At 39.3% G+C, this 15,805-nt stretch overlaps 1 protein-coding gene across 2 annotated transcripts in view; it reads left to right on the forward strand.

Annotated features, from left to right (window-relative positions):
* Window positions 1-15,805, forward strand: part of PPP3R1 (protein phosphatase 3 regulatory subunit B, alpha) — a 42,824-nt gene that overhangs the window by 24,041 nt on the left and 2,978 nt on the right. For both annotated transcript variants that reach the window (XM_035110288.1, XM_035110289.2), the window contains exons 2-5: window positions 7,361-7,400; window positions 10,514-10,690; window positions 13,734-13,793; window positions 15,251-15,435. In XM_035110288.1, coding sequence (XP_034966179.1) covers window positions 7,361-7,400; window positions 10,514-10,690; window positions 13,734-13,793; window positions 15,251-15,435 — 462 coding nt within the window. The remainder of the gene's footprint in view (window positions 1-7,360; window positions 7,401-10,513; window positions 10,691-13,733; window positions 13,794-15,250; window positions 15,436-15,805) is intronic.

Below are 15,805 nucleotides of genomic sequence, written 5' to 3' on the forward strand. Positions count from 1 at the left end.
CGTGGAGCGCATCGAGCGCTCTGCAAGACCGAGCGCTTGGAGCGCTCTGTCGCGCCGGGCGGAGTGCCCGAGCCAGCGGTCTCCGCCTGACCCAGCCGAGGAGACCTGCCTCCCCGCCGCCCAGAACCGGCGCAGCGCCAAGCGCTTGGAGCGCCCTGCCGGGCCGGGCGGACCACCTAAGCCAGTTTTTCTTCTTTTTTTCTTCCCTGTTTGTAATGTACAGAAATGCAAACTATATCTTATCATCATCATTAATTAATGTACAGAAATGTAATGTACAGAAATGCAAACTATATCTTATCATCATCAGGTAATTAAAAAAAAAGACACCCCACCGAAAATAAGACACCCTGTGTTTTTTTGAGAAAAAAAAGTTGTAAGACGGTGTCTTAAAAAAGGGGAAACACGGTAAACACACTAAGCTTGTAAGTTATTTGATGCAAGAATACTTAAGTGTTGGGCAAAACTATTATCTTACATACTTCCTTTGTTTTGTTTTTGGCAATAGCTTACCTTACTTTCTCTCTGCCAAGTTTCAATTCCAAGAAGCAACAAAGTGTACGGTAATTTTACTGTAGCGCTTCTTGTGGGAGCAGAGGGAGAATGATTCATTTTGACTGAGATAATAGTAAGGTAAAGGGGGCCCTGACCATTAGGTCCAGTCGTGACCGACTCTGGGGTTGCGGCGCTTATCTCGTGTTATTGGCCAAGGGAGCCGGCGTACAGCTTCCAGGTCATGTGGCCAGCATGACAAAGCCGTTTCTGGCGAACCAGAGCAGCACATGGAAACGCCATTACCTTCCTGCTGTAGCGGTACCTATTTATCTACTTGCACTCTGACGTGCTTTCAAACTGCTAGGTTGGCAGGAGCTGGGACCAAACAACGGGAGCTCACCCCGTGCAGGAATTCGAACCGCCGACCTTCTGATCAGCAAGCCCTAGGCTCTGTGGTTTAATCCACAGCGCCACCCGCATCCCTTGAGATAATATGTCAATACAATATCCACTAAGATGGACACTGTCATTTTACTATGCTAACTCATCCATCAATTCTAGGAAACCAAGACTCCAGTCTAATACCAGTCAACTGCTTCTACTTCCTTGGCTGTAATTTGAGCAGGTGGAGCATTTCTTCCTAATTTCATTGAAACAGTAAAATAGTAAAAATGAAAATTTCACGTATATTATGACCTGTTTTTCAAAGCTGCCTCTTGCCATGCACCATGTTTTCCACGTTCCTTTCCACATTCTTCTCTGTTGGTTCATTGATCTCTCTCTTACCTACAATTTAATACTCCCCTCGAGTAAGTGGGTGTGGGTGTGTGTAGGGACAATATACTTATACCATTCTCTTTTAAGCAATCATAGGAAAATAGTTCACTTTTGAATTTCACACAATGGTTCCTCGGGGTCAGTGTATTTTAAAAGAGAAAAGATTGCTGTGAAATGGTGTGCTGGAATTTCTTCTATAATATTAAGGTGATGCTTCACTTTGCAGACTAATTAGATTTATGCCCACTACAAAATCTCACAGGTTGCTCCAAAGCATACTGGGGCAAAGTAGTGGTGCCTTTTTTCTCCTTTCTTTTAAAGGTTATAAAACCAGCAGTATTTGAATCTCTTTAACACTAATCTGAACTTGGCAGCTCCTTTGATAAGACAAATAAAGAGAAATGTAATACCTTACATTAGTAAAACTCAAGATTAATTTTGAAGGTCACATCTTTACGGCAACAGCCAGATTTCTTGATGCTGCTGGCACCCATCTATTTGGCTGCACTATCTGATGTACAAAGCATGAAAATAAGTACTTTAATTATAAGGAGGAGGAAGCACGACTAATTTTATATATACTCTTCATGCTTAATGCTGCACTGCCCCTGTTGCAGATGCTCCACTACACACAGGTCCTAATTTGCTTGAAAGTGTGGAGGTATAACTTACCTCTGGAACAAAATGTGATTCTCTTACCAACTGAATCCTATTAAATTTATGTCTAGTCATGCTGAGGTAAAATGAAACATTTTATTTTGAGGCAGAAGACTGTAGGTGTCTGTCTTACTTGACTTGTACAACTTCATTCCTACCCCATGGGTTGTTGGTAATAGCACATTCCAAAAAGCAACATGGTTTGGTAGACCACATCACCTCCAAATCAATGAAAAGTATGTTTGATATTTCTCTATATGCTTAGCATTGCTTTTCACTAAAGGTTGGTCAAGCAGGTCATTGTGTTCATTAGCCACCCTGCCTGAACTTATTTTGTCTGTTATTTTTGAATTGCACGTAGGTTAGACTGCTGTGTAGTTTTCAAATTAAAATATTTGTGTTGCATAACTTTTTTCTCTCCGCGTGCTTGCGGACCACATTCTCTTTCTCTCCACTTTTTTTTAAGAAGTGTCATGGCAATCAAACATCTCTTGGACTACAGTGGCCTAGTGATGTGTAGGCCTTAGCATTCATTGTTTCTGATAATAGGGCAAAATAGCTCAGAGGAACATTGTTTTTGTGTTGAAAGTAAATACTTTTAAATGGTTAAACATTTTAAGGGCCTGTGATTTAAACTCTGATGTCTCCATTCCTGAGATCTACTGCTGTGTTAGATCTGTGCATTACAGCCAAGTCTTAAGTTGATTCCTCTCCATGACTATAAATAGTTAGTGAGTCATAGACAACTGCTCCCCAGGTTAAGTGTCTGTCAGCTGTAGACCTCTCTCTGTCCTCTGGTTTTCAGTGATCTTAATACTAACCTTTCAGTATCAGGTTAGAAAATCTTCACTGCTTGAAGTCTCCTTTTTCATCTTCCCTCAAAAGTTTGACCAGAGTCCTCTGTCATTAAGAAGAAAAATAAAAACATGATATTAGTTGTGCACTTTTCTGAGCTTGCTATATTACCAGTCTGGAGAGTTGAACATTATTATGCTTCTTATTTTCAGAGGACCTCGTTACAACCTGATACATGCATTGCACCTAAAGAACCCCATTTAATAATAATAATAATAAATTTTTATTTATACCCCGCCCTCCCCAGTCAAAAACCGGGCTCAGGGCGGCTGACACCAACAGAACCACAATAAAACATAAAAACAATTAATTAAAATACAGATTAAAATACAGTATTAAAATTTAAAGTGCAGCCTCATTTCAAGTAGGCCATAAGTGGCTGACACCAACAGAACCACAATAAAACATAAAAACAATTAATTAAAATACAGATTAAAATACAGTATTAAAATTTAAAGTGCAGCCTCATTTCAAGTAGGCCATAAATCCAAGCCATGAGGGAGAAAAACACAGGGGTCAGGCTGAGTCTAACCCAAAGGCCAGGCGGAACAGCTCTGTCTTGCAGGCCCTGCGGAAAGATGACAAATCCCGCAGGGCCCTGGTCTCCTGGGAAAGAGCGTTCCACCAGGTTGGGGCCAGTACTGAAAAGGCCCTGGCTCTAGTAGAGGCCAATCTAGCCATCTAATGACTCGGGATCTCCAGAATATTATTATTTGTGGACCTTAAGGTCCTCCGCGGGGCATACCAGGAGAGGCGGTCCCGTAGGTACGAGTAATACCTTTGAAGTCCGTAATATCCTTTCCCATTCTATCTTAATACTGTGACCAGATGCAGTTTCTAGGGCTTCCATATCAACTTATTTTTTTATCTCACCTTCCCCCCACTGCCCTCAATTGCTCTGTTTACCATTTCATCCAGAAGTGTGGAGCCTCAGGCCTGGGGACCAAATGCAGACTGCCACCCTCTCTTGTCTGGTTCTTTACCTTGACTGTACTGTGTCTTTGCACTGTAGTAATGTATTTTCCTTGCCTGGGTAGAGAGATGTAGTGTAGGAACTGCTGAGTTTGTTGCTGAACTATAGCTTACCGTAGATAGATAGAAGTCACATCTGTTGCTGCACCCACTGCTGGTATGGGGCCCATGCAGGGTTGCCCATGAGGCAATGAGGTCCTCTGGCTGAAATGAATTCATCATCCCTGATCTAACCTGATAAAGAGTTCCGGAGAACACAAAAGCTTGCACCCTATCTTGTGATATTTTGGTTGGTTTTATAAAAAATATTTCCCCAATATGGATTTTTTGGAATAAAACCGCACAGTGTTTGAACATAGTCACTGGTCTACACTCTAGCTAAGCAATGTACAACTATATGGTAGGCACACCTGCATTTGCTCAATTTGGGGTGGTGCATGAATTGTGTCCACCAAGAGAAAGCAGATCTGGCCATAATGACACATGCTACAGCATAATCCTAACCATGCCTACTCATAAGTCAGTTCTATTAAATCCATTGGGGCTTACTCCTAGTCATAGCTGCCAAGTTATCCCTTTTTTTAAGGGATTTTCCCTTATGCTGAATAGGCTTCCTCGCGAGAAAAGGGAAAACTTGGCAGCTATGCTCCTAGTATATTACAAGCTGTATAGATTTGATAGTGTCTGCACTTTTCTCTCTCAGTACTTATGTACTTGGTTATGCCAGAATAACCGAGTTGTGCTATGGTGTTTGTAGAAATAGGTGTGTTATATCCTTGAGTGACTTTTAATGTTCTTGGTGCCATCCTTTGCAGTTTCTCTGTGAGTGAAAAATCCCAAACCCAAATCATTGCAAATTAGACAGAGAGTAAAAGAGGGGGTATGAGCACTTCTACTCTGTTGTGACAATGTGATAAGCAGGTGCTTGGGATTAATACTAGATTTCATTTGGTTTTATTTGAGTTTTTACTCCAGATGTTTCTGTGTGTTTAATTGGATTTCGGTTTCGGCTGTTCCATTATTGGTATGTTGTATTTTTTATACAGTCAAACCTTGGTTCCCGAACAGCTTAGTTGTCGAACAAATCGGCTCCCAAATGCCGCAAACCCGGAAGTAAGTGTTCCGGTTTGTGAACGTTTTTCGGAATCTGAATGTCCGAAGCTGCTTCCACTTGAGTGCATGAAGCTCCTGCAGCCAATCGGAAGCTGCGCCTTGGTTTTCGAACGGACTCCCGGTATGGATTAAGTTTGAGAATCAAGATACCACTCTAGTTTGTTAGTGTGTGTGTGTGTGTGTGTGAGAGAGAGAGAGAGAGAGAGAGAGAGGCACCAATCAAAAGGGTTAAAGGACCCTCTGGAATACTGTGGGAGATAGCATGGAGGAGGAATTGCAGGAGTAAGGGGTGCTAGGTCAAAACCATCACCCTTCCTCCAGTGAGAGCCTCTCCTAGAGACCCTTCCACCAATCAAAGGAGCTCTGATATTTGCAGGAAGGGTATATTTGGATCCAAATCACTGACTAGACTCTCACTTTGACCAGTTACTGTGCTAAAAGCCTCAAAGATGACTTAAGGGAGGCGCATGCTCATGGTAGCTTTGTATACCCAGGTTCAGCACGTAATTAGGCTTTGGGAACTGTACTCTGAAAAAGCAGTGTTTTTCTTCTGACCCACCTCCATGTTCTTTGCAATTAGCAGCTAGAAGTGATTCGAGCTGTGAATTAGGTTGTGAATTTTGTATGTGAAGACTTGTTAGCTGATGGAAAAATGTATCGCCACCAAAATGTCAGTTTTTTGGATAGGTATTTATTTGGGCTGGGAAGATCGTAGAGAGACATCATCAAAATGGTGACAAAAAAGGGAAAAAGGCATACCTTTTATGCGCTGATAGTTTATTTACAGAATTGTTTATTTAATTCACCTGATTGAGGTGTTTCAAGCTTGCACTCTTTTTCAAAGGCAGCACTGTTAGTTGGTTCTAAAGGCCCAGATTATTTCCATTACCCAAGTGACCCCAAATAGCCAGGAGCTCAGAAGTAACCTGAACCTTTAGAACCACAAGCATTGTACCCTAAAAGTGGTTTAGTCATGCTGGCCACATAACCCAGAAAGCTCTCTGTGGACAAATGCCGGCTCCCTCGACCTGAAAGGGAGATGAGTGCTGCAACCCCATAGTCGCTCTTGGCTGGACTTAACTGTCCAGGGGTCCTTTACCTTTACCTTTTTACCCCTGGAAAAAAGCACACCTGAGGATTCAGTTAAATCAAATGATTATCTGAATAGAATTCTTTTCAGGAGCCAAGAGCTCTGTCTTTTTCTTTTTTTGTTACAAGACTACCCGTGAACTCTATGCATTCTGCTCTGACTCAGCTGAAAGGATACTGTACAAATGTTCAATAAAGGTTATTGAACATTTATTTTTCTAAAAAAAAAAGAGGTGCAGGAACTCACCATGAACACCTCCCTTGTTCTCTTACAATGACAATGGCACCCACCTGAGAGGTGCCAGAACTCAGTTCTGGTGAGTTCCTGATGAAAAACAGCTCTGGAAATGTCACATAATACAATAACATCAATCTAAGTCATTCACACAGTGCACACAATGAAATAAACAGACTTGTTACTGCAATCCATTGATCTCAGTGAGTACTTTGAGTATTACCTGGTTGGCTAGTACTCATAGTGTTTCAGGGTGTTTTTTCCATAAATACCGTGTTTCCCTGAAAATAAGACACTGTCTTATATTTATTTTTCCTCAAGAAGACACACTATGGCTTCTTTTCAGGGGATGTCTTATTTTTTATTATGCGTCCAGTCTCACCTCTTCCTTGGTGCCCTCCAGAACTGCGCCTATCACTATGTCTTATTTTCGGGGTATGGCTTATATTGCACAAATTCTTAGAAATCCTACTACGGCTTATTTTATGAGTATGTCTTATTTTCAGGGAAACAGGGTAGCATGTAAAATCTTGAGATGTATTTAGACTTGGACCTGTTCTGTTCTTACATATTTTATATGTAAATTGATTTAATCTTTTATTAGGAATTTTATTCTTAGCTGCTGATGCTTTTCCTGGGAATAAATTCAGTATATCAGGAATCATTATTTATTGTATTTCTGCCCTACTTTTCCTCCCAAAGGAGCCCATGGTGACAAACATCAAAATGTTAAAGCAATGCAATTTTAAGTAAAAAAAATAAGCATATTAACAATATTTTAAAATAATCATTTAGAGCATCTAAAAACATTTAAATAATAATGTACCTCACAGTTATTAATTTCAAGGTTGCCATATCCAGTAACTATCAGGCATCAAATGCTTAAGTAAACAGGATATTTTTGAATAGTCAATAATGAGGGATACAGCTTAAAAGGAAGGGGATTCCACAAACAGAGAATAAGGCCTTGTCGCAGATCTGTGCCAACATGGCAGCAACGAGAGGTGGCACCACTACCTATTAATGACTTAGAATGAAATATCTGGTGTATGTGGTTTTGGAAATGAAAACAGGAAACAAAAATAGGTATATAAAAGATTATTATGTAACTTTACAAAGAGTCTATAAAGGTGCATTTTTAACTGTGTCCCCCCCCTTTTTCCCCAGGGAAATGAGGCAAGCTACCCACTGGAAATGTGCTCACATTGTAAGTTCAAACTTATGTTAACACTTTTTTCTACTAAGCTATGATTTGAAGGCTGTATATAACGTAATTTTAACATCTTTATAACTTATTTCGTAATTGTATGAAGTATGTTTTAGTGCAGTTTTTAAGTTCTTGCTTTCTTACAATGTATACTTCTTCAAGTGAACAGATCTTGGTGGTGTGGTGGGAGGGGGGCTGTGTGGGGAGGGGAGAGGGAAATGAAATCCCATTGTGTAAGTGGAAGTACACTTGCACAACATTGAATTGCACCCTTAAGTATTTATGGTAGAGTCTAAACCAGCAATTAAAAACCCATGCTAATGTGCAGAACGTGCATCTATTCTAGTACATCATGTGTCATGCTAGCTGTTCAGAAACCTCCTATATATCCTGAGACCTGTGAATGTATCTGCCCTCCACAAAGAATCATCTTGCCAGACAGGGCTTCCACCTCACAGGGAGACACACTTTTCACGCCAAGACTCTTCCCTGCCCCCTCTGCTCATGTTGACACCTTACACATACACACAACAGTGTTAGTAGGGCTGTTCATGCCCCCCCATCCATTTCAATTTGGATTTGGTAATCCGGATTGGCCCAGGGGTGATCCTGACTTGATTCCAGAATTGAGATGGTGATCAGGAAAAACTAAACAAAAAAAAAGAGAGACAAGACAATAAACTAACCACTGCTAATAGAATGAGGGCCTGGTAGTATAGGAAAGAATTACACGCACCAAGAGAACAGCTGTGCTTTCAAAAATAGGGCCAAAATTGGAGGAATGTGTGACACTGCCCTAAATAAGATAAGACAGACAAGAATCAATTATTATTTTTAAAATAAGAGGATGGGACTGCTGGTTTTCTTCCATCCTTTCTTTCCCCAGTCCAACCTGGGTATAAGGCTGGAAAGGACAAGAGGAAACTCAGACAAGCTGAAATATTAACAAAACCACCAAACTAACTGATCACCAACATTTTCAAACATTCTTATGTCTGTTCAGCATTTAGGGAACAGTGAATTTGGGCTTTTGAATAATATCTGCTTTTACTCTAGATCTCGGAGGCTACCCTTACCCCGTGCACAGCACAAACTGGTTACACAGCCCCAGTTGTTAGGCTAAGACACCCTTCTGGGTTTCTTGAATATGACATGATTCTATGGCATAAGAATGTAACTAAAGAACAGAACAGTTTTATTGGGCGGCCTTTCAGTCTTTAGCCAGCAGGCCCATCTCCTTTGAGTTCTCTCCTACTTCCCAGTTTATCAAAGATACATTTTCAAAATTGTAAACCTTTAAAAAAGGTTACATCTTGCCTTTTGTCATTTATAATCACAAAGTTGCACTATCTAGGTTTCAAGCTTTTGCACTGGTTTCTTGTAGTCTTCTGGTCTTGATTCAAGAAGTTCTACATATTGTGAGGGATCACTTTCTTTTCCTGTGTCCTGACACAATCATTGAAATCAAGCAGTTTAGAAGTGAAATGGTGTGCAGGAATGCATCTTTCACAGTAGTTCCTACAATATTCCTATAGGCATTGCTCATCTTTTCACAAATGGTGGTCTGCCTAAAATCACCAGTGAATTCATTACTGTATTATGTTTTGATTTGAAACAAGAAATTAGCAAGTTGTATCTTCATCATAGTGGTTACTCCTGCACATGAATTTCATAAATTTTGAACAGCATAAAAATACAAAGAGGTGAGCGGTTTCCCAGCTCCAAATTACACTTCAACTTTAGACACCTAAAGCTGGGTGTCTTCTGAAGGCAGTATGAGGTTTTCTTTATTACAGCTGTCTGCATTTGACAGCACTTTTAATTATTTGCATGAATTGATACATTTAATCTTTTTTTAAAATGTTGCGTAACTCTTATGTGAAAATTCCAGAATAAAGTTTTGTTGGAATTACTACTCTGACCATATTCAGACAGAGTAATCTTAACCCTTATCTAGGGAATGATTGGAACAGCTGAGCCACACCACATCACATTGAAAATCCTGGGTAAAAAATGGGGGGATGTTTTGAGGAGTGGTGCCAACGTGCAGCAGAGGGCCCCAGATCAGACCCCTTTTGACAGGTGGAGATTGGACCTCCATTGCAGTGGAACATCTCCCCCATCAGTCGTGAGCCCAGGCTTCATTTTACTCCCAGAAACAAACACCAGAGGGTTAGAATTGCTCTCTCTCACACTACCTTCTCCAATATGAGAATTCCTTGTTTACTCTCAAACGCATTTGAATTCTGTTCAAAGGAGAAGTAAAACTGTAAATATAAAGCATTTTCTGCAGCCATTGTTATTTACAAACTGATATGTGGCAGGTTTGGGTTTGTTTCCATGTTAGATGCGTGGCAAGTAAAGCTAAACTGTTTTACTCTGCCTTTCATTGTGACTCTGCAACTTTTCAGGTGCTGATTTCTTGTAAGAATTGTAGTTTAAACAAACTTTTAAAAAATCAATTGTGTTCCACCTTTTGAGGGAAAATTTTAGCCAGACTTAAAAGTTTTTCAGTACTCATTCAGAAACGAGGTCCTGGAATGAGACCATCAATAAAGAAAACAGATTTGATTTTCTTCTCTCCTGCAGAAAAGAGAGCTGTGGTGAATTCACTCCAATGCAATATAAGCTAGTATCTGAATAGCACCTGTTTTATTTCCACCTAATCACATGGAATTGAAATTGATAAGAGATTTAAATGATTGAATTTCTTTTTGAATGAATATTAGCTGCCTCCTTTTTGAAGATCCTTGACAATGTTATTTACGGTTTAACAGAGCGAGTCTATGATAAAGCCAGATGGATGTTTATATAGTTGAGCAGCCACGTGACTAGAATTAGCTAGTATTATCACTCCTTTGAACATTTGAGTCAGCATACAGTAGTTTATAGTGAGCTGTAAGGTTAAATGTGTCATGGCATGCCCTGTGAAAAATGGTAAGCAATTTGAATTGGTAATGTTTAAAGCTAACCCTTTTGTATAGTAGTATGTAGAGTTACTATATACTTTTAAAGAAATACCACTGCATTACAGTAAGTCACTGCTTCATATAAAATAGTTATGGTGAACTGTTTCTAACAATATACTTTTTTTCTCTTTCCTTCTATCCCAGTTGATGCAGATGAGATTAAACGATTGGGAAAGAGGTTTAAAAAGCTTGATTTAGATAATTCTGGTTCTTTGAGTGTGGAAGAGTTCATGTCTTTGCCTGAGTTACAACAGAATCCACTGGTACAACGAGTAATAGATATATTCGATACAGATGGGAATGGAGAGGTAGACTTCAAAGGTAAGAAGTCATTCTCTCTGGATATATTAAATTTAATATGTGAAAGCAGTGTGTTTACACTTGGACTCTAGTTAGAACATTCTCCTGAAACTTGGCTTTTTGGATTTTTTCAGCGCAATCCTATACATGTCTGCTTTTTCAGTCCCATTGAATTCAGTGAGACTTATTCCCAGGTAAATGTGTGTAGGATTGCAGGCATTGTTTGAATTAGTACATCCTCACAGAATATGTGTGATAATTTGGTTTTTTGCTTGGGAAATGGTTCATTTAGTAAGGAGGAGGAAATGGAATATTCACCATTTTGGGGTACTATTTTGTGAAATTTATGTTGCTGCTCAGTTGTTTGATGAAGGACCTCTAATTTTCCAAGTGCATAGAAAGTTGTATTTCCTATAGCATTATAGGGAACATACCAATTTAAATAATGGTATTATGTAAGATCATTTCCCTTAAGATCTAACTTGTGACTAAGGCTGCAGTTTTATCACATACTTAGGAGTAGTCCCTTGAACCCAGAGGGGTTTGCTTCTGAGTAGGCATGCATACGATTGTGAATGCTGACAAATTATGTGAGGCTGTTAACTGCCAGAACATATTTAAAAACTTATTTTGGCTTCCACTTACTTAGGCTTGTTTGAAGAAAGACACAATCCAGCAAAAGTTCAGCAATCCCCCCCCAATTTATTTTAAACATCTTCTTAATTCTCCCATTAATGCAATATTACTTAAAGGAGCTTTGCAATGGTTTCATACCAGTCCTAATTTGGGGAATACCGTATATTACATGACAGAAACTTAGCTCACATTTGGCTATACAGTAATCTGGTCATTGCTTGTCACTACAGGGTTTGACACACAAAATTTAGAATGTTATCATTACAGCTCTTATTTCAAATTCTAAAATTGGTCGATATCTGACCTTAACTAGGATATGAATTTCAAAAACATAAATAGCTGCTCCACTGAAATAAGACAATTTTTCTGCAAACAATGGCTAGATTTTGTGCATGTATACAGATAGTGGTTTAGTTCTGTGAGTTCATAATATGCAATTTATAATCTCATCGTAGTAATCATTTTATGCCATTGTTTCCTTTCTTAAATCTTAACTCTAATTTTTCTGTTTGCAGCATAGATCCCAAGGGCAGGGTCTAGGGATGACCAGCTTTCCTACATACTAGTACTGGCTCAAGTTATTTCCCAGAGTACCTGGGTAATGTGGATATCTGGGGCCTTAATAGGATTATCCTTCCATCCATATATACACCTGAACAGTATTATCCAAAAAAATTCCCCTTCTAAACAAGGGAAGAGAAATAATAACCTGGAGTATATTTTATTTTAAGCATTTATATTCCACTTATTTGCACTATCAAGACACTTTGGCCTCCTGAGATAGGGTTGTATCTAATAGCACCTTCAAGCAATGAACTTGATCATTCAGGAGGAACGCAACACTATCCAGAACAGACCACACAACCACTCCCAAACGAGACAAACAGTTCAAATAAAACTATGGAAGCAATATAAAGCAAGGAGTTCAGGAAGTTTTCTCCCTTCAGTTTTAAAGGGAAAGCATGCAAGCTATGGTAAACAATAGCCTCACATTTGAAGATGGTTCTGTCTGTCCTAATACTCTACAACTAGATATTCCAGTGAGCACAACCCAGCTATACCGATTTGCTCTGCACTTTCTTCCACCCAAGAAAGTATTAAAGATGTGCATAACTATGGAAGCCCCTTGGTTGTTATGTTCTTATATTGCAGGACTTTTATATTTTAAGTCATCACCTACTTTTAATTCAGCCTTGACATAGTTTCAAGCTTTTTGATAAGGTTAGGTTTTGCATTTAAAGCACCAATATCATTTGTGTGCAGCTTTCAAATGAAAAGCCACAATATTACAAATTAGAAGGATGACCTCAGCACTTAAAAACTACATTATGTTTAATAGTTAGAGGCCTGCTGCTCACATGCAGTTTTTCTACATATTTTTTTTACTGAATTTGACTGATGCCAAACTATAGTAACTATAAATATATGCTTGTCTGCCTCCCTTCTTAAAATGTAGAATGTTCTTTACCTTGGAGAGAGTGGGTGGGGGGACTTATCAAGCCTCTAACTGTGAGTTGGAAACTATGGGTGCTTTTAGTTGGGGGCATTACTTCAAAAACTGCTTATTCAGATCCATTTTTTCTGAGTGTGCAATGGGCACACCTTATCCACACACTCTCATTCTTTCAGTCATGATATTCCTTGCTTTTACACCACCTGCCGTCCACATGAGTGGGCAGAGCTTGATGAAACCATATGTAGACTGCTTTTCTGCCATTTCCTCCAGTCATTTCCCTGCCCTTTGCTACCTTTTTTTTGTCCTGGTCATGCATACAGATATTCCTATCCCTGTGTGCACACACACCTTAAAAAGAAATCCAAGAAGTACAAAAGAGCACAATTGTGAACATGATAAGTGTTAGCTTGTTTCACAATGGGCAAAATGAAAGCAGGGATGTGTGTGGAGGGGGGTAATGATTTCCATTTGGTTTTTATTCATAAATTGATACTGAGGTCTTGTCTAAGACTGTTAATTTACCTAACTAAGGCTTTTAGAGGGATGCGGGTGGCACTGTGTTCTAAACCACAGAGCCTAGAGCTTGTCGATCAAAGGTCGGCGGTTCAAATCCCTGTGACGGGGTGAGCTCCCATTGCTCAGTCCCAGCTCCTGCCAACCTAGCAGTTCGAAAGCACGTCAAAGTCCGCGGAGTACTTAAATTGAAAGTACTCAACCTGAAGCTTACTTAACCCGAGGTATGACTGTATCTTAAATGAAAGCTGAGATTTTTATGAGTATTGTGAAGCCCACAGGACACTGTAGCACACAAAAACATTGACCAACCTAGGCAGACCACATTCAGGATTAACTTACTTTGAGAGCATGCTAGACATGCATTACTGAAGTCCACCGGGGTGGGTGGGTGGGTGATTGTATGTTATGTAATATGTAAAATATTTTATAAATGTTCTTCTTGCCTTTATTCTGTAGAATTTATAGAAGGAGTCTCCCAGTTCAGTGTCAAAGGTGACAAGGAACAGAAGTTAAGGTGTAAGTATCAGATATTTCCTTAGCTGGCAAATAAAGTTTGCAATTGGGCAGTTGGGGGGGGGTGGAGAAGAAAATAATCATTGAGATGTCTGTTCTGTAATAAAACAGTACTTTGAAATAACTTGAATATCAATTGAAAATCCTTAATTATGTGAAGAATGGAAAATCAACATACTGTATATACTCAAGTATAAGCCGACCCGAATATAAGCCGAGGCACCTAATTTTACCTGAAAAACTGGGGAAACTTATTGACTCAAGTATAAGCCGAGGGTGGGAAATGAAGCAACTACTGGTAAATTTAAAGAATAAAAATAAATACCGTGCTATGCATTTCCCAGCTGTTGTTGGCAGGGTGGGGGGAGAAGCGGTGAGGAAGGATCCCTTGCTCACCGCTTCTCCCTCCCCGCTGCCTCACATAGAGCAGGCATAGGACGGGGGTTCGGAGAGTCGCAGCGCAGCGCTTCTCCAAATCCCCGGTTCTGTGCCTTTCTCCACCACCACCGCCCGCCTCACTCGAGTATAAGCTGAGGGCAGCTTTTTCAGCACATTTTTTGTGCTGAAAAAGTCTGCTTATATTCAAGTATATACAGTACTAAATCTTTTGTACAGTTCAAGGTTAAATACACAGACCTTGTGTTAGGAGTTGCTTTTTTTTGTAATTGAAAGTACCTTAGTGGGTGTTTTAGATTTGTCGGTGCATCACTAAAGCTTTTCTGGCCCTTTTTGTTTTTTACATAATGAAATACTGTGCCTGCAAATATTGTGTCATTTGCCAATAATAAAGCATAGAATGATTTCTCCACCCTGCAGGCACCCATAAAGATCTACATCCCACTAGAGAATTCAAACTTAAAGCTGTCCTAGCATAGAAGGCTTTAGCAGTTTCTCCTTCTCTCTGAAAAACTGCTTTGTAGGGTTGGGGAACCCTCTGGAACAGTGTGGGAGGTGGTGTAGGGATCTGATAACAAGTAAAAATTGTTAATTACGGTGACTTTGAAGGCAAATTATACCAGTGTTTAGGACTGAAATGGCACAGCTGATCTGATAGAAGCTATTTTTTCATATATCTGTGATATCCGATATGGCTGTAAAATGTTCCTGCCAAGTCTCTTCTTCACTCTTCCAAAGAAAATATAAATTTAAACATATAACAATTTAAAAATACCTGAAACACCACTAAGTGGTGAAAGTAAAAGCCTTGGCTTCAATTAGAAAACCGAATGAATTGTATAAATAAATACTACAAATACTCATTGACTTAGCTGCTAAGATAAAGAATTATTTATGAACATTCAACTGCTCAGAGGTTATTATAAACAAACAGAATAAGTCTGTTGTGTTAGTAGAAAACACTACAGAAAAAGGAGAAAGGGTATCACCAGTGTGTGAGAGAAAGAAAACATTGAATGGGCCACAGAAGTCATATTTGCTACTGAGCTTTTCTTACCTTGCAGTTGCTTTCCGTATCTATGACATGGACAAAGATGGCTATATCTCCAATGGGGAGCTCTTCCAGGTTCTGAAGATGATGGTTGGGAACAATCTCAAAGATACCCAGTTGCAGCAAATTGTAGACAAAACCATAATAAATGCAGATAAAGATGGTGATGGAAGAATATCCTTTGAGGAATTCTGTGCTGTAAGTTCAGTTTTAGTAAAGTGTGTTTATATACACATTTTTCATTTTCAACTTTGCAGATGATGTCGTTATTTCCTAGAGAATAACCCATTTAACTTATTCCATAGTTTTCTTTGACATTCCTCTAAAATTCTTTACAGGATAACGTATTAATTTTGCTTTAAGCCCTTCCCATTTTAAGACTCCTATTGACTCAACTGTCCTCTGGCAGTTCTTTTCATTCACATCATATGGTCATTCTGGACATAATTTTGACATAATTATCCTTCTGCTACTAATGTGATTGCTTCATTTATCATAGATTAAAGCTTCCCCTCCTTCAAATGTTTTAGGTCTTCAAATGTGAGAAAAATTAGGTTGGCTACAAAAA

The sequence above is a fragment of the Zootoca vivipara genome, chromosome 3 (assembly GCF_963506605.1).
Source record: "Zootoca vivipara chromosome 3, rZooViv1.1, whole genome shotgun sequence".
Classification (NCBI taxonomy): Eukaryota; Metazoa; Chordata; class Lepidosauria; order Squamata; family Lacertidae; genus Zootoca; species Zootoca vivipara.